The 23,629-nt window shown below is 40.6% G+C and overlaps 3 protein-coding genes across 4 annotated transcripts in view; 1 reads left to right on the top strand and 2 right to left on the bottom strand.

Moving 5' to 3' along the window:
* The window catches only part of LOC311001622 (zeta-sarcoglycan-like), a gene marked incomplete at both ends in the record, with an annotated part of 38,858 nt that extends 35,432 nt beyond the window's left edge, over window positions 1-3,426 (top strand). The window contains 2 exons of the mRNA XM_083992732.1: window positions 1,472-1,595; window positions 3,235-3,426. Of these exons, the coding sequence (XP_083848858.1) occupies window positions 1,472-1,595; window positions 3,235-3,426 (316 nt within the window). The remainder of the gene's footprint in view (window positions 1-1,471; window positions 1,596-3,234) is intronic.
* A 4,507-nt stretch (window positions 3,427-7,933) lies between these two features.
* On the bottom strand, window positions 7,934-17,387 carry LOC311001775 (uncharacterized protein). 2 transcript variants are annotated; one of them, XM_083992930.1, is made up of 18 exons: window positions 17,175-17,387; window positions 16,953-16,975; window positions 15,231-15,297; window positions 14,848-15,086; window positions 14,664-14,744; window positions 14,519-14,569; window positions 14,261-14,437; window positions 13,982-14,146; window positions 13,835-13,898; window positions 13,644-13,734; window positions 13,412-13,553; window positions 12,032-12,136; window positions 11,684-11,783; window positions 11,299-11,521; window positions 10,851-10,925; window positions 10,616-10,718; window positions 9,555-9,670; window positions 7,934-8,548 (listed from the first exon to the last, which is right to left on the bottom strand). In XM_083992930.1, exons 1-18 carry the CDS (start codon window positions 17,197-17,199, stop codon window positions 8,470-8,472), a joined length of 1,926 nt encoding a protein of 641 aa, XP_083849056.1. In that variant the 5' UTR covers window positions 17,200-17,387; the 3' UTR covers window positions 7,934-8,469. The 2 variants fall into 2 exon arrangements, with proteins under 2 accessions (XP_083849056.1, XP_083849057.1); XM_083992931.1 differs by lacking the exons at window positions 14,664-14,744; window positions 14,848-15,086; window positions 15,231-15,297 and having other exon boundaries at window positions 17,175-17,357.
* Window positions 17,388-18,041: 654 nt separating this feature from the next.
* On the bottom strand, window positions 18,042-23,356 carry mfsd8 (major facilitator superfamily domain containing 8). Its single transcript, XM_083992341.1, has 12 exons — window positions 22,940-23,356; window positions 22,405-22,487; window positions 22,060-22,103; window positions 21,569-21,809; window positions 21,378-21,491; window positions 21,149-21,293; window positions 20,884-20,942; window positions 20,182-20,290; window positions 19,912-20,046; window positions 19,721-19,824; window positions 19,268-19,494; window positions 18,042-19,162 (listed from the first exon to the last, which is right to left on the bottom strand). The coding sequence occupies exons 1-12, from the start codon at window positions 22,996-22,998 to the stop codon at window positions 18,956-18,958; spliced, it is 1,527 nt and encodes a 508-aa protein (XP_083848467.1). The 5' UTR covers window positions 22,999-23,356; the 3' UTR covers window positions 18,042-18,955.
* Window positions 23,357-23,629: the final 273 nt, after the last annotated feature.

Here is a 23,629-nt window from a genome sequence, read left to right as displayed (position 1 = left end):
TGTGTGTGTGTGTGGGTGTGGGTGTGTATGTGACTGTTTTGAATAGAGTGGAAATGTCACACGCACGTCACATATCACTAACTTCTCATTGCACAGCTCAGCTCAGAGTTTTTAATGGGTCTTTTAATGACTCATCCATCCAAGCCACGGATAATCAGCGCATACTTGAGAAATAATTATCGAAACATACGAAGCCGAGCAGCGACTCGCACGGACACACGGATCCTTGTGGTGTTTTCCGCTAATGAACGGTACGGGTTCCGGAGTAGAAACGGGCAGCTCCGCGTTGCCATTGGAGATTTGAAATTCTATACGATTAAATGATCAAAACTCTAAAAAGTTCCAATAAAACACAAGACAGCGTTTCCAGCTGTGATCAAGACATGCAGACGAGAAAAACACACCTCATTATCGTCTTGTACATTATCTGCTCTCAGTTTGAACCGCTTTTCAAGGGGAACAAAGGAAAATGAGCGGTAGATTGGTAAAAATAACAAACGAGCAGACGACGTCTATCTTTATTCCCGCGGGTGGAGGGCACAAACAGTCCCAGGTCAAAGGCACATTTCACACATCCTCTCCAAACTGTATCTACTGAAAGCTGATTTAAAGTCAAAGAGGCTTTTCAAATGCAGATGAAATTCATTTGCTCTTCTTTCTTTTTTTTTTCTCCTCGCCTTATTCCACTAGCGCATAATCCGAAATGTGTGTCACTTTCAGAGGGTATGGAGATTTAAGCGATTTCAAGTCGGCTCCTTAAAGTCTTCCATTTAAAATTCATTGAAAACAGATTTGGGGAAGATGGGGACAGAAAATCAATTTGAAATGGTTATGAGTTATGAAAACAAATTCCACATTGATTGGCTCTCACACTTATCTTTCCCCGTGTAAACAAATAGTCCACGGGAGGAAAATGCAAATTGCATTAGCCTCAGTGTTGCTGAAGGTCAGAATCAGCTGATACAATTATGGGCTGTTTAGGAGCCATGCTGGATTAGAATAATGAGAAGAGCTATTTAAACATGAGCAGCAGCTTTAATACTCCACAGGTGGCGAAGTCATTGGTAAAAACTAACCCCCCGAAATACATTTATGCACCAGATGTCAAAAAAAAATATCAATAAGCTGGTTTGTTTATTTATTTTTATATTAAATGGGAGACATTTTGAGTCAATTTTTAAATGCCTTGCTGCCCTGGGTTTGTTATGAAACAAATAACATGATTGAATTCCATCAACCTGCCTTAAACCAGTTATTTCACAGCCACATTCATAAACTATGAACTGAATAAGAATCAATTTAACCTTGAATGCAACTTGTGTCTGCGGCTATCAAATCATACTGAAAGGCAAAGTTTTAATGATGCAAACATCCTGAAAGTATAAACAGAAGAAATCGATAAAATTCATGCGCTAAATCTCTCGAGCTTGGGCTTTTTTTTTTTCCTTCTTCTTCCTCTTTTCCTTGTCAGACTGGAGTCTCCGACGCGGACTCTGACCATGGAGGCTCCCAGAGGGGTCGAAGCCAGCGCCGCCCAGGGGCCGCTGAAGGTCACCGGGCGAAAGGACCTCCAGCTGGAGTCGACGGAGGGAGAGGTGAGGAGGATTACCACCATTTAGGCTCACCACCTAGCGTCACATTTAAAATACAGACATCAGAGAGGTGCAAATAAACTCCACATATAGAGTACTTTTTCTGCTGTAATCAACCACTCCACACACACACACTCTTGTGCATCAGGAGCAATTAGGTGTTGGGTATCTTGCCCAGGGACACGTCGACAGACAGATTGGAGGAGCCGGTATCAAACCACAGACCCTCTCATTAGCAGACAAACCGCTTTGCCTCTTGAGCCAGCGCCATGTTTTAATTCAATTCTCAGTGGATGCATCTGTTTTTCCAGCTCTGTGAAACTGTACCTGCCACTTGAAGCTACGGTGCCTTGCAAAAGTATTCACACCCCTTGAACTTTTTCCACATTTTGTCACGTTACAACCACAAACTTCAATGTATTTTATTGGGATTTTATGTGAACCAACACAAAGTAGCGCATAATTGTGACAAATTGTTACAAATAATAATCTAAAAAGTGTGGCGTGCATATGTATTCATTCCCCCCTGAGTCAATACTTTGTTGAACCACCTTTTGCTGCAATTACAGCTCCGAGTCTTTTGGGGTATGTCTCTACACAGACTGCAATTCTTGCTCATTCTTCTGTGCAAAAATAGCTCCAGTTCAGTCAGATTGGATGGAACAGCAATTTTCAAGTCTTGCCACAGATTCCCAATAGGATTTAGGTCTGGACTTTGACTGGGCCGTCTAAACCAGTCCATTGTAGCTGTAGCTGTATGTTCAGGCTCGTTGTCCTGCTTGAAGGTGAACTTCCGTCCCAGTTAGATGTCTTTTGCTGCCTCTAACAGGTTTTCCTCCAGGACTGCACTGTATTTATTTATTTATTTTGCACGAACATTATCATTTAAAACAGCATGAACAATCATCATGACTGTGATGTGCAAAGGGGAGGTATGAAACCCAAAAGGGCTTATAATGAAAACCTCACCCACATATTCAAAAACCAAATTTGAACAAGAACATAGGGAATAATTAAACAATAACGAAAAATAAGTAGAAAAGTAAGTGATTGAACAGTAAATATAAGGAAGTAAGGAAAAATACATACATGAATGAATAATAGAACTTGACATAATTTTGAAATTTTGGCAATTAGGTCTGCTATGACAGGTTATGTTGTCTTTATGTCAAGTTCTCATAACAAGTACATCTCAAACAATGTCAACTTTGCATCAAAAGTGACGTAACTTGCCGAATGACACTTAACGACAGCTATCATAAGTATTCATTGATGTTTATGACAGGTGTCATGTCATGGTTATGACAGAATTATGTCAATCTTATGAACACGTATTCAAGTAAAGTGTTACCGTTACTTTTATAATGTAGTAATTCAGTTATATTTTGGGCAAAGCAACAAGTAACTATAACTTATTACTTTTTAAAAGTAAGGTGCCCAACACTAGTCAGGGAGGCGTTTCAGTCTGGAGCAAACAGCCCACCACCATCGGGCAAACAGTGATTTTATAGACAGATGGAGCTCCCCATTAACTGCTTGACCCAACTCAGCAGACGGGGCATTCCTGGTTGTTATCTGAATGACTCCCAGCATGTGCCTGATGGTTTTTTTTTTGTTCATGTTTTGTCTTTTTTGCTCCCAGATTCTTTTAGACGCCAACACCATACAGCTCGGGAGCCTCCCTCTCGGCGTCTACACGCCGTCTCCCGGCCAGGCCGCCCAGGAACAGACCATATACGAGGTGTGCGTCTGCCCCAGCGGCAAGATCTACCTGTCCCCAGCAGAGAGCAGCTCCACCTGCCAGGCCATGAGCAACATCTGCCTCTGGAGCTGACCTGGGAGCAGATACAGAGACTGAGACTCATTTTGGTAACATTTGATCGAGAGTGGGACTCACCTGGGTGGAGTTCAAACTCTTCGCTCACTTGTCTGAGCCGTTTTGAGTTCAGATCAGTCCACAGGGCACCTGAGCGTGATCACCTGCAGCGATCGGCTGGAGGTCAGGACTGGGCACCGACCGTGTCCGAGGAGCAGCTCTACAAAATCAGGAATCTCACATTTCCACTACTGCTATTAGAGTCAGAGGACACAACTTTTATTTTTCTACTCTGGGCTCATTTGTCGACGCAGTGACTGTCTTTAGGATTCAGAAAGAATAAGAGAAGACAAAAACACAGGTGCCTTCAGTTGTCATTTTGAACCCATCTGTGTTTGAAGTTGATGGTAGAAAGTGTAGTAAGCACAATAATGTCATGTTTTCTCCCCTGGAAAAAAAAAAGTTGTTTATTTTGAGTATTCTTGATAGATATTCTAGTTTTTTTTCCACTGTGTTAGCAGCTGTTTAATTTGAAATTAAACATGTTTTTATGTGGCACACATTGTACGTGATGTTTAGCCTTGATAAAGACGAGTGAAACAACACATGGCTGTTTTGAATGTCCAGGAAAAGGTTCACAAGGCAGGACTCCTCCAGTTTAAGGTAAATATTCTAATTTGTCAAGATGATATTGATCTTACAACATGAGAAAAGTAGTCACAGTCCATTTAGTAGCTGTTCTTGAGCTACACTGCAAAAACTCAAAATCTGACCAAGAATATTTGTCTTATTTCTAGTCAAAATGTTATTTCTAGTCAAAACAAATCTCATTGTACTTAAAATAAGACTAATCACATTAAAAAGTACCTTGTTTTTCGACACTTTTTACTTCTTTCAAGCAGATTTTCACTTGAAATAATCTGATAGTGGAGCAGGCTTTTCTTTTTTATTACAAGCACAAAAAAACCTGCTTTCACTGGCAGATTTTTCTACTTATTTCAAGTGAAAATTAGTTTGAAACAAGTGAAAATGATCTAAAAACAAGTTGATTTTTAGGTGATGAGTCTTATTTTAAGTGGAAAGAGTTTAGTTTTGACTAGAAACGAGACATTTTGACAAGAAATAAGACAAATATTCTTGGAAAGATTTTGAGTTTTTGCAGTGTATATTACATGATCTTCACCAGATGAGGCACCTCCAAAATACTGATGAAGATCGCGATGATGAAGCTCCAGAGCAGTAACCAGATGGATCTTTTGTTGTTGGCTTTCAAAAATGTTTTTAATTGCAACCCTTGCACATCAACCTCCACCCCCACCTTACTCGGTGTGTGAACTGTGTCTCTCTCCGACGCAGCGGCCCACCGTGGAGTTCCACTCAGGAGTCTGGCTGACCTTGGCGCTGCGGCTGAGAGCCGAGGGGCGGGCAGCCATGTGTCAGCAAGACCCGCTGGAGTGCAAAGTCTCGCTGCACCCTCCTCATCCTCCACCATCGTCCTCCGGCGGAGACGGCCTGGGTTTTGGTAAGAAGAGCCGTGCTCGCAGTGTGACAGCTCAGAGCTCAGCTGTCCTGCACACTAACTAACAGCTCATTAAGTTTCTTCCCCCCAGTGGCATCATGTTTTTTTTTTTTTTGTTTTTTTGAAGGATCCACCATGGAGAATGTTTTGTTTGTGTGTGAAATGACCATATAATCACCCTGAGTAGCGAAGTGGGGACTACAGCAGAGAAGTGTTAATTAAAATGCTGCAGATTCATCTCATTTGCTCAAACTGTGTGATGTCTGATGTCACACATTATGGAAGACAAAAAATGAATTATATTATAACATCTTAATAATTTATCTCTGTGTAGCAGGAGAGTTGCTGTTCCACTGTTACATGCTTTGTCAACTGATTCAAAGCTGCATTACAAGACTGAGCAGTTCTGGCTGCTGATGTGACACTGAAAAAAGAAAAAAAGAAATGTTATTTTAAGTTAATAATTTGTAATTAATAACATTTTTAAAATTGTGTCCATGAGGATTTCCCAAACTGACACATTCAAATCGTACTGAACACTGAATTATTGAAAGGGTACATACACATCCACCAGTTAATTTGACATTTTTGCTACAAAAAAGTTACTTAAATAATATATTATCAAAATCAATCACCAACTGTTTTGATAATCAATTTATAATTTCAGCTTTAAATGTGCATTTTGGCTGCTCCCTGAGAGCAGTGAGGCTGTGAAGCATGACAATAAGAGAATCAGAGTCAGTGAAATGATCAAGGTGAAATGAACGTTCATTATTCAAAACAAAACCGGCCAAATGATGTGAATCAATATAATTTACATCAAAGATTTATCCATCAAACCGAAGCCTGTCAGTGTTGATATGTAAATTGAGTTGTTTTTTTAAGAGATTAAAGACAAAAAGGGAGCGTTTTAAATGAGATATTTAGCATTGAACAGGCTGTGCACACAGAAATGAGCTGATTGCAGCTCAGAGAAGCTGAGAAAGGAGTGGAAATGAATCACAGCCACATTCTACACATGTTATTACCTGGTATATTTCATTATCCACTCTGTTACTGTAACGTTGACGCCTCAGCATTACACCTGGAGCGAGGCTTAAGTCTTTTTTCTCTCCCGGGCCGAGCAGAGTTGTTTTTTTTAAGACGCAGGGCTAAGAGCAGATATTATTGTAGCCTGCTGCCTGCACTGTCACGGCCCGGTGCGCATCACAGGTTTTTCCTGGCTTTAATTAAGCCCGAAGTTGCCATCACAAAAGCTGGGATCAGTGTTCCTGCAAGAGCCACTGTAGGTTTTTGTATTTTAATCTCATTTTTCAAACAGCGTGCGGGAAGGGCTTGTGGAGCAGCAGGTGCTGGAGGACAGCTGATCAAGAGTTATGAATATGTGTCAGAATCATCTGCATCTGCGTTCTTTGAAATCAATCAATGCTTTGAAGCATATTAAACATCCGAGAATGAAGTAGAAGATGATGAGATGGACGAGTCCTCGGCGCCCGAGAAAGAGTTGTTCTGCACTTTTGTGTGACTGGTGGGCATTTTTAGAAGACATCAAATTTCCAAACTAATAACCGTGCTCCCCTCCTAAAGCAGTAATACTCATTTAAAGTGAGCACGGCAGGTGAAAGGTGCGGAGGACTTGCAAAAACTCAATAATCAGTTCACATTAGGGAGATTGATATTTTTGCTGCTAGCTAAACACTTCTGTTTTTGCATTTCTGATCATGCAGAAACATTCATTTGGTTCCAACTGGCAGCTGATGCTTAGACCTCAGAGATTGCTACTGGTTTGGATTTGTGTCTTTATATGCATATTGGTTTTAAAACTGACTGTAGATTTAGCCGCTCCTGGATAAGGAAACTTCCTGTCTACAACTTTATTTTATTTTTAAACAAAAAAGAATCATTCATGATCTTGAGATGTTACTTTTCTGCAAGTTTGTGTGGTACAAATTGATGAGATGTGGTGTGTTCAGGTGCAGCTCAGACAGCCGTGGTGTGACAATGCCAGTCTTTCTTATACTTAAATATTTAGATCATATCAGATCAACCCACAACTCTCCTTATGCTTGATGTTACAGCATAAAATGCTCTACAAACAGGTGATTTATCCTAGATTCAGATGACACGGGCTACATAAAGTTGTCAACTTAGTTGCACAAAGTACACAGACCTGTCAGTGACTGTTCATTTGTTTTATACATCAAATTCTAGTGAAAACCCATGTTCATGCTGCTTGTGCCATTGTTCCACATACTGCAGATCAAGTGCTTTGTATCCTGCACAGGAGTTCAGCTCTGTTTGCCAAACTGCTCTGTTTATAATAGGTACATCATTTATTAGAAAGTTATGCTCTAGTTTCCATCATCTGGGAATGATTTTCAAACGCCACATCCATTTCAAACAATCTCAGCCTCCCTGCCAGTTCACCGCGGGTCCAGCGCTTTGCTTGTGCTGCCATCTATTGGCTCACAAGGGAAACATTTAGAAAATTCAATCACTTTTGAGTTCAAAGCTGGATTACTGCCTGGACACATGGGGGCAAATGTCCCCAGAGACCTTGAAAGCCCCAGGTCCACTCCGAGGTAACCAGTCTGCCAAAGCTGAAGTCATAAAACACACACCGACTAAAAAACTTACACCTAAATGAGGTCCAGTGTCAAAATCTCATCTTAATACTCTTTATCCAGTTTTAATCAGACTTACTTGCACAATCTCTCCATGTATATCCATTATAATTAAACAAATCCAATCTATAATGCTGTATTACTATTCTCTGCGCCATGTTTAAATAAAGAGACAGAAACTTAGAATATAAAGGAATCTTTAATTCTTGAATTAAGAACTTGATAAAACTCCATAATAACTGAGGGCATCTGAATAAAAGAACATACAATCTGCCACAGCATAAACCACTGAGGATCTGTCGTCTTTTGAAACACAATAAGCCGTGAGCCATTTAAAACTAACTAGGTATGCAACTTAATAAGTGTCTGTTGTATCGTAGACAACTGTAAGGGTTGTTTATTGAACAATAGGATAAAAGTTTTAAAAGCATAGTGAATAATAAACTTAATTCTGTGTGGATATTAATGTAGATCATTGAGATACACGTAAAGTTTCTCTTAATACCTAACTGTAAAGTTCACAATTTGTAAATAAGCTCCGCATCACTGGTGAGTAAAGTAATGATTCCTGCATCTCAAATAAGAAAATTTAAACTGTACTGCAGCGTGTTGAATCATTTAAATTATAAGCTGTGATTTTCCTTCATACTGACATTTAAAAACACAAATATTGATAGCCATTCACTTTAACCATGAGGCTTTGACAATCTTCACAAAGCTTTAGTTAATACCTGATGAATCCTAACCTTGGCAAATATTTATGTGGTCTGTTATAGACACACGGACTAAGTTTAGGAGGAAGTAGAAACTTAGAAAAGTCTGTCGGTTCCATTGATTAGTCTGCACTAGACAGTTTGAGCGATTCTTCTTTTATTGAGATATGACACCCGAGGCAGCTCGGAGGAGTCCTGTCATCTCTCAGTGCTTCTGGTCTTCTCTGTGGCCTGAGACGGGTCTGAAAGGGCGAACAGGTCTTCTGCCTCCGACAGCACTTTGCCTGTAAGCAGACGTGTCGTGAGCCGTCAATATTTCATACATCAATATGAAAAAGTAAGAGGGAGTTAATTTAAAGTTCACAATCTTGGACTGTTTTGATGCAAACTTGCCCTTAATTATGTAATGGAATAGTTCTACTTCTAAATGTTAGAAGAACATATCAATACTCATGTCTGTGCATTAAATGTGTGGTAGAAATTTAGATGGAGTCTTATTCTGTGGGAGTCTGTTAGAATAAATAGTATTGTACCCTGGTATGGTGGACCTTCTGTTTGAGGGAGAGGTAACAGATCAGTCTCAGAAAAGGTTATACAGAGTTCATCCTGTGTTGTAAATTCCTAGTTAAAGCAACAAATGGGGTTAACATAACATCACCTGTGGGACACACATCTGTTGATAATTGCACTCTGATTGTTTTATTGCCTAGGAGAGCTCATCTTATGACTGGGAATGAGACAACCAGAGACATAGGATGGAGTATAAGCAGGGGCTTCAACCACTGCTCAGTGGGCACAACCCTGAGCTACTAGACTGCCTTGTGTCCCTCTAGAATTCAATCATTGGGCATGATATTTCATTGGTCTTGTTTTTTGACTCCACAGACGGACCTAAAAATTTCCGCAACAAATGTGAAGGCAGTTATCTTAGCATTGAGACTAGAAGCAGAGGGAAAACAGCTAGCCTGGTGAGTAGTCTTTCACCATGACTCAAGGCTCAGAAATTAACACTCACTTTTTTCACTGCATATAAACAGAAATCAAAACAATCATTTGTGCTTGGACAAACAACAGCCATGAGCAGCGACATGCAAGAGCAAGAGCTGCAGCACATAATTCAGTAAATTCAGAGAACCAGGCTGCCGCTAACCACGACCAGCTGTTGAACCAAGCCAACAGGCTCCTGCTCCAGGTCACCAGTGGTCTAAAGCTTTTCATCTCACTCTGAAACAGAGTGTATAACGTTGGGCCGCTATCCTCTGAAATGCAAACCTGATACCTAGTACTCACTTGATATTTTCATCTTGCAGGTCATCGGCTCTGAGGGCAGATCTTGAAATGCCCATGCCATGAGGAATCCTGTCTGGGTATCTCACAGCGATCTTCATGCCGTTCAGCTCAAAGCCCTGAACAAGGGAACAGAAAACAGTCATTTCCAGGTGCAGTAAACTCCTGGGGCTTAGCAGAGGGCTGATAACCTGTCCTGGCTCTGTCCTTTTTCTTATTTATATACACACATAAGGGAATGAAGTGACAATTTGAGAACCTGGGCCCAGTAATCTGGACCAAAATTATCCAGATTTTGAAATCCCTTGTTTTGTCATCCAGGATCACGTATCCGCTTTACTTTAATCCCAGTTGTTCAAAGCACAGTTGAATCTGATCAGGCTGATCCAGATACAAACTTTTCAAGATTACCAAAGCCAGATAATGAGTGATCTAAATGGGACTGTATCACACTGAAGGCCACTACTGTAGGTCTGTAAGAAACAGGCAGAATAAGCTGCATGGGGTCACTCAAAGTGTATTTATTTGTGTGTGCATTGTTTTCTGTGCCGTTTTGTTTCCTCAATGTCTTTTAAACAGCTAGACCTTATCTGGTCTGGCTGTTTTAAATAAATCAACATTGGTGAAATACAATGTGAATATTTGAATAGTTTCAAATTCAAACTTCAAGTATTTGAGCCGTTTGAATTTAATTTAAAATCACATTTTGTTCCTGAAATCCACCAAACTGCTGGGATCAGAATAATCCAGATTTTTTTGATCAAAATGATCCTGATCCTGCTAAAAACACAAACTGGAGGTTTGATCCAGATTAAAACCAATATTGGATTACATGATCTAATCCAATCTCAGAATCTGTTTTTAGTTTTGAACAACCCGTTTTCAAGATTTGATTCCAATCCATTATCCAATATCCAATCAAATTACCTTTGAACAACTGGACCCTGACAGCAGAGCCAGTGTAGCGGCTGAATTAAGAAATACAACTTGAACAACAGAACAGATCAAAGTGATTTTGTTTACAAATGTGACTGTACACCATCTCTGTTCAGGACGTTACTCACATGAAAGCGCCGGATGGCTTCATCGCAATACTCCTGTTTAGTATAATTAACAAAGGCACATCGTTTTTGACCCAGAACCTTCACACTATAAACAGCCCCAGCCCTGCAGGAGAAGGGAGAGTGTGAGTGTTTATTGTGTAAATGGTGAGTTATTGGTTGAAATGTAGAAAATAAAAAGCAATAACATGAAATAGTTTCTCTCATTAAAATGAACATTAAGCCCGAGCTGTCTTACGTGTTAAACAGGTTGGTTATAACGGACTCGGTTACTGGGTAGATCAGGTTCCCCACCCAAATTGGAAACAGCTCCCTGCAGAGAGAGAACCAAGGTAACACAATAAGCACGACACAACCTGCACACACCACATCTTCATTGTTATTTTTTACGAGAAACCGCTGCAGATAAAAACACCATCGTTCATAACGCGCTGTTTAAAGTGCATAAAAGCATCCAATGACTTTCTGCTCACTTAGAATATACTGCCTCATTAGAGGTAGAGCAACACCAATAACCATCAAGTGTGCTCTCTGCATGGTAATGAAGCCTGTCAAATATGAGAATTGATCAAGGATCATCAAATTAACCTTCAATTATACTCATTTACACATCATTAAATTCTACGGTGAACTGTTCGTTTTTGGAGTTTTGATTGTTTTTCTCCCTTTTAATAATTTCTACTCACGGTGGTGGTCGGCTTTTTTCATTGCTACTCTTCACGGCCTGATTGGGAGCAGGCTTCGGTTGACTCTGGACATTGGACGTATTCTGGACTTGGCCTAACGGGTTGTTCTTATGGGATGTTTTGGGTGCGTCCTGGGACTGGGGGTGTGCAGGGTTTGTCATGGCCGAAAGGACTGGAGACACTCCGGTGATGTTTACTACTTGTGCTGGCGGGAGAGCGGCTCCTGCACACAAGACGAGTGTTTTGGTGAGTGACATGTGAAACCTGAAGTGACGGTTAAATGAGTATCTATGATATAAACTCTACACAGTTAAGAGAAAAAAAAAACTATACAAAACTATTAATTTCCTTTGACGCGTGAAATTCCACAGAGGGAGACACTCACCTGATTGAGGGTTTAATTTGGACAAGGCCTCTAGTGCTTTTTCGAGAGTGCCATGAATTAGTAAAGCATTTTCACTCTGTTCTCGAGTGAAGCCATACTCCTGAAACAAAATAAAACATCTTCATTGAACAATTATCTCTCCACTTCTTTACACAACTTCAACTCACTTCACTTTGGTGTCTCTGAATAGTTGAAAATTGATACCGATTGCCATTTGCGTGTGAAAACTGAGAGTCTCAAATGAAAAGTAGTGGCAATGAAGTGGCTCAAACGCAATATTGTGTTGTACAAACAGAAAAACGTGGATATGGTTACAGCGATAAACCCGACACAGTTACCGACACACACCATTAGACGTGTCATCTGCACCCGCATTAGTTCCCGAGCGGCTTCCATATATGAACTCTCCAGAGCCAGAACATCCCTGAAGGCCCGGGCAGCCTCCTCATACCTCTGGAGGAAGAAGTAAAAAAAAAAAAAGAGAGAGAAAAAAAAGGTTAGCTCTCCTCATTCTGCCTTGGGACTAAATCAAAGCTCAGACTCATTTGCTGTCATTCTGCCCGACTAATCAGTTCAGTTATTAATGTTTACAGCAACAGCAAGCCTGAGTAAATAATGTTAGACTGTGCAGCTCAGTGACATTTTGAATTAATTCTGTGGTGTCGCAACAAGGCCAAAGTGATCCCAAAGTCACTGTAACCTGAATTAACGTGTAAAAACCCCAATGTAAACACTCGGGGAACTGCTCATCTCAGGAAGTAGCTACCAACACAAAGATTTAAAGGCCACAGTTCAACATAACAGTGGTAGTGTCAGCACTGTTGAACCACTTTATATCCATATATCTGTCTGATAGCTGTTATGCCCTGTACACACTGTGCGATTTTGGCCGTCGCAGACGAAAGACGGCGGATCGTAGGAGAATCGTGGCGAAATCTTTGGTCGTAGCTCTAAATCGGCCGTCTTACGTCGCACAGTGAGACAGGCTCTACGACGGCCGTTGTCAGCGTCTTGCGACCAAAGACGACCTGCGATTAAATTCTGACAGTGTCAGAAAACTGCTACGACCTACGTCTACTAATCAGCTGATGGACGTCTATCAGTGGCGCAGCTGACAGGGACGAGCACTGATTTTCGAGTAAATAGTCATTAAATTAAAAAACGAATAAATCCTGTCATGTCTGGAGAGGTGTATATTCCTTTTTACTGTCGCAGAAAGAGGAGGAACATGGACAGACTCATACAGCCATCAGAAAAGTTGTGTGTGAAACTCATGGTGAAACTCTGTCCAAAAAAAAAAAAAAAAAAACCCATGTGCGGACTATGATGAGAAGCGGTCGCCTACCGGAGAATATTGACGTGTTTACGCCGGGAGAGGTGACTTCGTCCTCGTTTAGATGTGCTCTCATTACGTGACGGTAGCCTACTGCTGTGATGTTCTCTAGTAGCCTACCAATACAGGCCGTGATTTCATTTTTAAATAACGGACAACTGGCGGTACTGCTCCACTGGTGCCGGTGACTTGTGTCTGTGTGTGAAGAGGGAGAGAGGGAGGGAGGGGGGGAGGAGGGGGAGCGGGCGACCTGCGATTCAGTAGAACGATCATCGTACAGTCTGCACACGTCAAACTTGACGTCGTAGCAAAGATTGTAAATTCCACGTCGCATAGTGTGTCATGCAACAGTCTTATAAGACTGCTAAAATCGCACAGTGTGTAGAGGGCATTACCTTGAGACCAGCCAGAGCTCTGCCTTTCCTAAACAGGCCTTTAACCCAGCCCGGGCACATATTGAGACACAGCTCGGCGTCGGTCAGCGCCTTCTCATATTCTTGCATCTTTTCAAAACAGAAGGAGCGATTTCCAAACAACCTGCAACAGAAATACCACTTTAAATATTGCATTAAAAAAAAACCCAATGGGATAAATGAACTGTGACACAAATAGAGGACTCGTTCTTACTTAAACTCTTTAGGGTTATATCTAATTGCATCTGTGAAATATTTCACGGCCATATTAAAGTCTCCAGAACTGGCAAAGTTATTTCCCATAACTGTAGGAGAAAAGAAAAACTTGGATTAAAATCACACTGATTGACATAGTGACTAAACTGTTATCATAGTCAACACATTTGGCTGAAAGACGGATTTTACCTGCAAGTTCAGTACTTATTTTAATATTATCTTCAATGGAAGGGATGGTGGGGGAGGCAGAATCCTGTTCAAACAGAAAAAGAGGAATGAGACGAGCAACCTTATCCTACACACTTGTGTTTTTAAAGCTAAATAAGGATAGTTCACCTTCTTTCCTTCCTCTGGGTCTTCATTAGGTTTGTCAGGGACCGGTTTCTTAGGCTCCTTCACTGGGACTTTTTTCTCCTTCCTCTCAGACTTGGGCTTCTGCTCCATTTTACGTCTGGCTATGAGAGCAGCTTTACTCACAAAAGTACTCGTCATATCCAGTTCCTAAAACAAAACCACAAAAACCACAAATTATCCATCTGCCCGAGTGGTTAAAACCATATTAAAAACAGAGCTCTACAAAGGTTTATGAATTGCTTTAACATGAGCACTTGGTACCTCAGAGTCACACGAGTCATTCTTGCCATCCTCATTTTCATCACTGGAGTCATCGTCGCTGCTGTCTGTATCTTTAGCTGAAGCCGACTGTTCAATGCTGGAATTTGTATCGTCTTTGGGTTTGTCGTTAACTGGTTTACTCTCCTCTTCTTTAGATTGCTCCGAGTCGTTTTTTCTCTGAAAAAACAACAAAAACAACTCTTTATCATTCCACATCGGAGCTCCCTTTCAAAGACACTGCACAGAAGCACCTTTTACCTCATTCTGTTCCTCCTTCTCCAACTTCTCACGGCGTTTCTCCTTCTGCTTCTGTTTGGAAAGAATATACAAACACTTGATTCGATTTACACAATCTGACATTTATTTACCGCCACAAACTCTTAGTGGAAATAGCAGAATTAACCTGTTTCTTAAGTCGCTTCTTCTCAGCCTTTCCTTTGCTTTTTTTCGTCTCTTGCACTAACCTGGCCCTTCTTTCGGAATCCTGCAAGATTTGGAAAACGAACGTCGAACTCTACAGAATCACTTCACATCATGAATAAAGTCGTCAAGATTGGAAGAACCAATCCAACAAAAAGGGAACTTACATTCTCCTTTGGCTGAACTTTTACAGAGGCTGGGTGAGGAAGGTCGGCTGGAGTGAAGTAATGCGTCGGAGGCTGATAAATAGAGCTGGCCGACCTTGTATGGTTGCCTCTAAATCCTCTATCACTACTCATATCAGAAAGCCTTGGGTATCCATGGAAATTGCTGTAACCATGGGGCCAGTTGTCACTTTCATAATCATCCTCACCTGTATCATCTAGCTCGTCATCATATTCCATACCTACAACGAACAAAAATGTGTTAAAACCAAAAACTATTTCGCCAACTAATTTGCAGAATCAATGTATAAGAATAAAGAATTTCACAAATATAACAATGAAAACATATTCCAGTGTGTGGCAGATGTGCAGGATGTTTGTCATACCTAGAAGGCCAAATCTTACTATCCTTTGAAAACGAGGATGTCCCTCAAACATACCCATAAACGTTTGCTGCACAGGAGAGACGGAAAAGTCAACATCAGTTCCACGTAGTCAACTTGACAACTGTGATAAGCCTGCTACCTTCAGCCTTGAATCTGTAACTTTCCTACATCTGTTCCTCACCGTACTCTCCGAGCGATTGGGCACGTTCCCAAGGGTATATCCAAACGTCAGTACTGACCCTGAACTGAAGCCAGCCAGCCAGCCAGCTTACTGCCACTGAAGCACTGGATCCTTTTAAGTTTCACTTTCCTTTACCAATGCAGAGCTCTGACTCAACACCAGTTTATTTGCACAGGCAGAAACAGAAAGCATGTCATTTATTAAACTGTATGTGCTATGAATATTAATTATTCTTATGCTTTTAACCGGTACCAAGAAGTATGAACACATTTCACCTGTTTGAGTGTCTTTTACACTGACTTTCAGGATTGATTTGAAGATTTTTATTGATTACTTTTAAAGCTCTTCATGGTCTGGCTCCTGATTACATCTCTGACCTTTTAACCCCTTATGTGCCCCAACGTAATTTGAGATCCTCTGGCAGTGGTCATCTTTCTATTCTGGAGACCGGGTTAAAAGCCAAAGGGGACAAAGCCTTTGCTGTGAGAGGGATGACCTGTCCGAGGAAATAAGGTGGTCGGATCAGTGTCTTCTTTTAAGTCTCTACTTCAGACACATTTATTTCGTTTAGCATTTACTGATTTCCTCTGTTTCCCACTGTCATTTACCTGTTTGTTTCTATACAGTCCTTCCAGTTTTATTATCATTTTAATGTTTAATTTTATCCCCTGTGAATTGATTTCCTTGTTTAACTGTTATCTTAGTTTTCTGTTAAGCACTTTGTACTCTTATTTGATAAGTGCTCTTAATAAAGGTTATTACTATTATTATTATTATTATTAAATGAGTCAATCTCCTACAAAAAAAAAACATTACTGTAAAACTACCATGTTCCTCTTTGGTGTCAGATTATGTGGTTTGGTTTGACTACTGAAGACATGATAATGGGAATGTTTTGACTAAAGTCCCGTGACTTCCTCAGAGAGGAAATGGGACTTTACAGTTACATTTTACACAATGTCTCTTGTGTTTTGCATTTAGTTTTAAATGCATGTTCAGATCACAGTGTGAAACATCTCGGTTATGTGCCACTTCCGTAGCTACGGCAGTGTTGCCATTTGACTAAATTCCTGTTAGAAACAAATGTTAATAGGCTACTGCAGCTATTTATCTGATTAAATTAGGCCTAAATATATCACTGTTCTCAGTCCAATGTCTTATTTAGTAATGCCACGACGCTCATTTGACGCTAATTATAAAGTCGTGTTGTTCATTGCTCTGCATGAGAAACAGCTGCGCACATTGTAATGACAGGAGTGCAGGATATACACAGGAAACGACTACGCGCCCTGTTTAATGAGTCAATAAAACACACGGCTCTTATCAAAAGTTGAGTATGTTGAACTCAGCAGCAGCTTAAAGTACACGTACGAACCTCGGCTGCTCTAACACTGACGCTACACTCCCATGCTGACTTTAAAAAACATCAAATCATTGATAACCTCATCGTCAACTCCAAATTACAGATGTCAATATAACTCAATGGCTCTGCTTTTGAATAAACAATCACCAAAGGGGGACATTTAAGAGAGCGCACTTACGATCATGTGGATATCCGGCAACTCTAAAAAACAAAAGAAACAAAATAAAAATAAGAGCAGAGACAAACAATGTAAAATTGTGTTTCAGCGTTAAATAAAATCTACACGGTGGATCAGTGATTTATCTGTAAGTTATTTAGCAACAACTCCCACGCGTGCGAGCAAACTAGCTTGTTTCTACTCGCCAACTTTTTACAAAGGAGGAAACAAGGAATTTCTTACCCGTCTCGTCATTGTATATCTCCATGCTTAACACCACATGCCCCCCGAGGCTTCACGTACCCGTCAAATCCAGTTTATTTCGCACTAAATTACATTACGTTGACACTAAACTGTTAGCAGCTACTAACTTCTGCTACATTGTTGATTGCGCGCTCTCAACAAGCACCGGCGCGTGAACCTTACCAGAGAATTTCCTTACGCACGCACGGAACGTAACTCTTATTTGACGCATGCGCGTTGCGGCGCTGCTTCTCGCTGGTGCCCCCTGCTGGATGTACGCAGGTGGTGCGGACCCAGAGGTTGCTGTTTCAGGACCGTGTTTTTTTTTCTTCATTTCTGCCAGTTGATGGAAAAAAATAAATGAGATAATAAATAATAAGATACTTTCTTCTATTTTGACTTAGTATCTCATTATTTTGAGAAAGTATCTCATTATTTTGACTTACTAACTCAAAATAATGATGTACTAACTCATTACTTTGACTTCGATTCTCATTATTTTGAGTTATTAGATCTTACCACACTTATAATAATGTAATTATAGGTTATATTTTGAATACACAACTGCTGTCTGGAGCTGCAGTACCTGCCACTATAGGAGAAAGTCTTCAATGTCAAAGCATTAGCAACACAAATATTTTTAATTACAGCAACTAGATACTTATAGTTTTGATGGGAATAGTTTGGGAAATGTTTGTGCTTCATAAAACTGAGGGAAATAGAGTCTGCCACCAATGAAGGAGCAGCCTCTGGCCCGTTGTGGGTTCTGTACTCCCAGAGGCTGCAGTAACAGTCTTCTATATAATTTTCCATCCTGCATTAAAAGGGATTAAAAATGACTATATTAATGAAATTACTGAAATGAAATAAGGTCACATTAAAACTTTAATGCATCACTCAGTTAATCATTAGCATATGCACATTCACACGTACCCTTCTGAATTATTTCAGGTAGAAAACAGTCTGCAGTAAAGCCACGGGTAAAACTTTTAACAGAGAGAGGAAAAATGTCAGTATTTTCCCTTTGAGGAAAACAGTTCAATGTGGAACAGTTTAACTGGAAATGTATGCCCTGTGTCTGTCTCTTCACTATAACAGCAAAGTGACAACTCTGAAGGAGAAGGACATACAATACAAGGAATGTCACATTCAATGAAACAAACATATTTCAATAGCACATTATCTGTCAGTAAAAACAACACAATTTGATACTTAAAAGTACCATCAATTAGGTCTTTTTTTTCCATGAACCTGTGTATTCCAAAAAAAAACAATTGCAAGATTTGATGCAAAGACAGACTCAAAACCATTTCAGGTTTTGTAAATGCTGTGCTCTGTTTTCATATTTGAACTAATTTAACCTTAAAACCAACAATGCTGTACTTTACAGTATTTCAGTAACAAATGATTGATTTAAAACTTTAATCCGTTTGAAATCATAACCTCACCTCATACAAGGCAATGCATCCCATTATTTTGAGTATGTGTCACATGGTCTCTTTCACAAATGAGTAAAAGTGCAGCTGCAGTTCTAACACCCTTTGAACTCAAAGCGAAGTAGCCATCTTTGGTCAAGTCATCAGGAACAACCCGGCCTTATCGTTTCAGCTTAGAGTTTAAAGGTCCACCCTGAGTCACAATCTGTCAAAGGCTCCTCAGTTGACACATTTGAAAGCGAGTAACAACAACAACAAAAAACGTCACAATTTCCAGAGTTCTGGCCAAAATTATTTCAGAATAAAAAAGTAGGAAACTGCCATCAGTCTCTCCAGTGGCAAGTGTTATTCAACAGTCCTTCCGTAGCGTACAGAAAATGCGATGAGTCTGTGGTAAGTAGAGCTGAGGAGGATGATAGCCATGACCACCATACCACAGATGAGGCTAAAGGCCCACCGAGGCCCGAGGAGAGTATATACCTGGGAGACAAAGACAGGGCCCAAAGTCCTTGCACCGCTTCCAGAGGCAGTCAACCATCCCATGTACACACCCTGCGGAAGATAACAATAAACACAGGTTCTCAAATGATGCATGAAATAATTATTTTACATTTCAATACAAAACAATTGTGGCAGATGTTCCATTTGTTCTCCTACCTGAGGCTTTGGTCCGAGGATTTTGGAATACAGTGTGTAGGACATCACATTGCAGGCTGGGTATCCCACCCCGATCAGGAAGTCAGATGAGATGTACTGACCTAGGTGTATTGCGGGCGTGTACTGACACCAGGTTTGTTCATACGGACACCCTGTAGGCTCCAGGGAGCCATTGGAGGCTATTGTGGCTTTAGATATCTGACTGACCAATGAGTGGTTTTTGAGGTCTGTATTTTGGAAGAAAAAGAAAACATGCATTTAAATTCTAAAACATATTTATTTTCAACTATTGATGATTTTGAGTTTTGCTATTGCACAGTCTTTAAATATCAAAAATAAGCTGCTTTATTTCAATTAAAAACAGTAATAGGCTAAACTGGCACTAGATTTATAATAATTCATCATTCCAACAGAGGAAACTGAAACAATTTGCACAATTAAAAGAATCCATACCTGCCCACTGTATTTTGGGGAAATGATTCCCCCAAGGAAGCAGGATGAAGAAGCCACAGAATATAATGGCCAAGCCTGCCAGCAACACAGGACGATCCCCTACCCTGCAAGAAGGAAATATTCCCTGTGTTAAACCAAACTCTTGCTAGTTGAAGTGTATTATCATTTAACAGATTAATAACTCTAGGTACCTTTGAGAAGCAACTTTTACAACCAGAAACACAAGGATGGATTCAAATCCAATGCAGCAGATGATGATGCCATTGTAGAAAACAGCTTCCTTCCTTGTCCAGGCGAACATGTCCATGGACAAGGGGGTTGCAATTCTGAAAAATCATAAACATATACAGTCAGATCTCAAAAACTTATGCAGGTCCATATAAAGATCCAAACATAACATCAAAAAACTGTCTGTTGCATTTTGATTCATCAGTTTCTGTACTCTGTGATGAAACACATACGTTTCAAAGACGGCAAAGATGAACATGACGATGAAGAAGAGGGCGTTGGAAGTCAGGACCGCGACCTGGTCGATGGTCTCCTCTGATTCTTCGCTAATATCATCTCTATCTACAGGTTGAGGAGAGGGAGGAATAAAGGCTTAATGCAAGCAACACTGAAAAAATATACAGCATCCTGTCTCACAACTCTCATCGGAGCTTCGTCCTCTAAGTGGGTCAAGTTGTAAAGGTGGACTTTGCTGTGGGAATTTCGAAAACTGAGTACTCGACAAACTAGATGAGCGTCTTGCTGGTTTATTACACTTTACAAGTGGACGTTCCCGAACAGCAGCAGCCATAGTCACCAGAATGGGAAAAGCGTAATGGCATTGAGACAAGAGCTGGCTTATATTGTATAATATATAACAATTACACATTAAATTTATTATAATTATTATATTCACATATCACAATGTTTCAGCACCTGCGGAACATACGTCACTTCCTGAAAGCTACCCCGTACATGGTCTCGTGCCATGTTAAGTGTAACAAAATCAGCCACAGGAGTTAAAGGATGCTGAACCCACACTCTAAAGTTTCTACCATACATAGTTTTACAACCTTGTTACAACATTGAACAAATGGTACAAGGAAAGGGTCAAAAAAGTGTATTATCCCAATATAACTTTTAAAATGGTATCCTGTTACAGTGACAACACATACCTTCTGATGCGTAGTTGATGGCTCGAATGTGTCTTCCATGGTCATCGACGCGGTGTTCTCTGTTTGTAAAAATTCAAGGCAACCTTTAATTATTATCATTGTTAAAATTAGAAGATGACTTGTGAGCACTGATGAAAGTGCATCTAGATGAAATGTATAGATTTTAAAAGACACAAGGCGGTCTTAATTCGGTGTACTCAAAGTTTCCAAAAGTGCAGAAGCACAAAGAGACGCATTGTGCATTTGTGCAGGGGGAAAGCCTCACCTCAGCACCAAGACGACCAGCAGGATGTTGATGAGGCCAAACACTGCAGCCAGCAAAGCGGGAGCCGTGTACATGTTGAACTGCAGGTCTATGAACTTCACTGTGAGACCTTGCTCGCCGATGAACGACAGACATGCCTGAAGAGCTGAGGATATGCAAAAGTTAAAGATGAAATCTGCAACTTCTTGCTTCCTTTTCCCCGCTTTTCTATAATCTGAACAAAACACACCTGGTCCCAGGATGAAACCAAGGGCCTGGCAGGCACTCATGTTTGCCATGGCACTGGTTCTCTCCTTCAGTGACGTAGCTCCGGCAACGTAGGACCTGACCACAGCAACGTTGCCTGTAATAAAACCATAAAGTTTAATTTTTTTAGGAAATGTTTGACATTGAACACTTCATTGTATAGTTCAGCATCACCTGCTCCAAAGCCCACAAAGGCTCTGGATATGAGGACGTGGAACTTGTTCTGGGTCTTGGGCAGATATGCATAGGCGTAGTATATATTGGCTGCCAGGTTGATGAAGATGGAGCACACCAAGGGTTCCCTGCGTGGTCGGTGATTAGACCACAGGCCGAAAACGGGCGACGCCAGCATCTGACCGAGACTGTAGGCCGCCACCACCCATCCCAGGAAGGTAGCATTGGTGGTACCATCAATCTGTATAAAACAAAGATGGACACAAATTAAAAGCATCTGTGTGACGTGGCTGCACTGCAAAATAAACATTATTGGTGCATGCATTATTTTATGTTTGACACAAAAACACGATGCACCCGTGTAGAAGTAGATGCAACTAGTGCACAGGGAAATTAAAGTTTCCAAGTGTTCTTTGTAGCTTCTTTCACTTCTTGTTTACCCTGCCAAGAATAGCAAAAACAACTCAAGAATAACTCTGAGTCATACATACCTTTTGTAAATAGGGCCACAGTGATGTGATGACAATGGTGAAACCTGAAAGGGCACATAGAATAATTTGAGTGCTCATACAAATACCAAACAACGACCTATGAATCATATCATGTCTTATCAGATGCAGAAATGTCAGACTTGCTGTGCATCTTTTGTGCAGAGTTGACCGCAGCATGCATGCATGTTTAATTTACAGAACAGCACAACTGAACTGGCACTGATTTAGTGTCATCAGTTTCTCTTGATCATTATTCTCCCACTCAGAAGCAAGTTTGTCACCCTACTAATTGTCTTTCAGTGTCAACAGTGTCACAGTTGCTCTTAAACTCGCAGGTGTCCTCACCTACGCTGCTGAGAAACATGGTGAAGTACATGATTCGGATGGACCTCCACCGACTCTTGTAATCGTCATCCTGGGAGTCATCACTGCGCACGGGTGAGGAGACAAGACAGCACAGGTGAGCTGAAGTTATTTACATGAGCTTGATGAACAGTTCAGGCTGGGATACTGCTTTTTAGATGGGTACACCGTTCATACCTGTATCACATAGACTATAGTTAGTTTTGTTGTAGTGGGTATGCTGAAATATGAATGCATTTTCAGTGGGTATATGAGTATCACACGTCATAGACTACACCACTGGGCTAGCAAACCAGTCATACTACCTGGATTAGGCGACATACAGTATTGTGATGGTGTACAGTTCACAATCAGAAATGACCTTTACAGATCCCCTTTTATTACAAAGCTTCTGCACTAGACTTCCTGTTATATGTTTGCTAATAAACAATGCTCTTGCAAAAAAAGCTCCCTGTTCAGTGTTTACTCATCAAGTGGCTACTTTCTCCAGTCAGTGGCTGTTGAACTCTGCACTCACCTGCTTGCATCATCCCTGAGCAACGGAGTGGCCTCGTCGGAGTCAACAAGTTGTGACATTTTCTTTCTTTTTTTTAACTTTAAAAACAACAACGCAGAAATACTGAGACGCCGCTCCTGAACGTGGAGACGTGAAACCGTGTTGTTAAGTCGCCATTTAGCAGGAGACGGTCAGTGAACTGCACCACGAGCTACTACTATTTCCCCGAAAAGGCTCCTGTGAAGCTAGCTAACGTCAGCTAACGTCAGCGACTCAAACTAACACTTCATATTACTGTATAAACGTCAGCCTTGCTAACTCCACGCATAGCGTTTAGTGGAGTAATTACCAAACCAAAGTCCATAAACTTTCAGTATACACCACCTGAAAGCGACAAAACTGGACTATGATACCGAAAACAGCTGGTCTCAAACATTATCAAGTCAAATAGAGTTAAATTGGAAACTTCCGGTTTTGTTTTTCAAAATAAGATTAAATCGGAATTACAGAAAACATTAAAATGTCATTTAAAATCAAAATTGGCCATTCAATGAATAACAAAACTGTCTTTGTTAATTTAGTACTATGTGCGCCTAACAGTTCTGTAAACAATAACTATTAAATTTACAATCGCCAAGTTTACGCTTTTATTTTGAAGCCAGCATCTTATAATTTCCGGGCCCATTGTCGCGTTCGCCTTTTACCTTGACG

This window comes from Trachurus trachurus, assembly GCF_905171665.1.
Source record: "Trachurus trachurus genome assembly, chromosome: 18".
NCBI lineage: Eukaryota > Metazoa > Chordata > Actinopteri > Carangiformes > Carangidae > Trachurus > Trachurus trachurus.
This window is presented reverse-complemented; position numbering and strand designations above follow the sequence as displayed.

Bases quoted from the DNA above. Each gene is read 5' to 3' on its own strand.
- LOC311001775 (XM_083992930.1), bottom strand. From the start codon at position 17,199: ATGGAGATATACAATGACGAGACGG. The intron at 14,570-14,663 runs GTTAATTCTGCT...CTTTCCAAACAG, and splicing joins AGAAGCGACTTAAGAAACAG to AAGCAGAAGGAGAAACGCCG. The intron at 13,899-13,981 runs GTGAACTATCCT...CTGTTTGAACAG, and splicing joins ACCCAGAGGAAGGAAAGAAG to GATTCTGCCTCCCCCACCAT.
- mfsd8 (XM_083992341.1), bottom strand. From the start codon at position 22,998: ATGTCACAACTTGTTGACTCCGACGAGGCCACTCCGTTGCTCAGGGAT. The intron at 22,488-22,939 runs GTGAGTGCAGAG...ACCCGTGCGCAG, and splicing joins CTCAGGGATGATGCAAGCAG to TGATGACTCCCAGGATGACG. The intron at 19,163-19,267 runs GTAGGAGAACAA...TATCTTCCGCAG, and splicing joins TCCTCGGACCAAAGCCTCAG to GGTGTGTACATGGGATGGTT.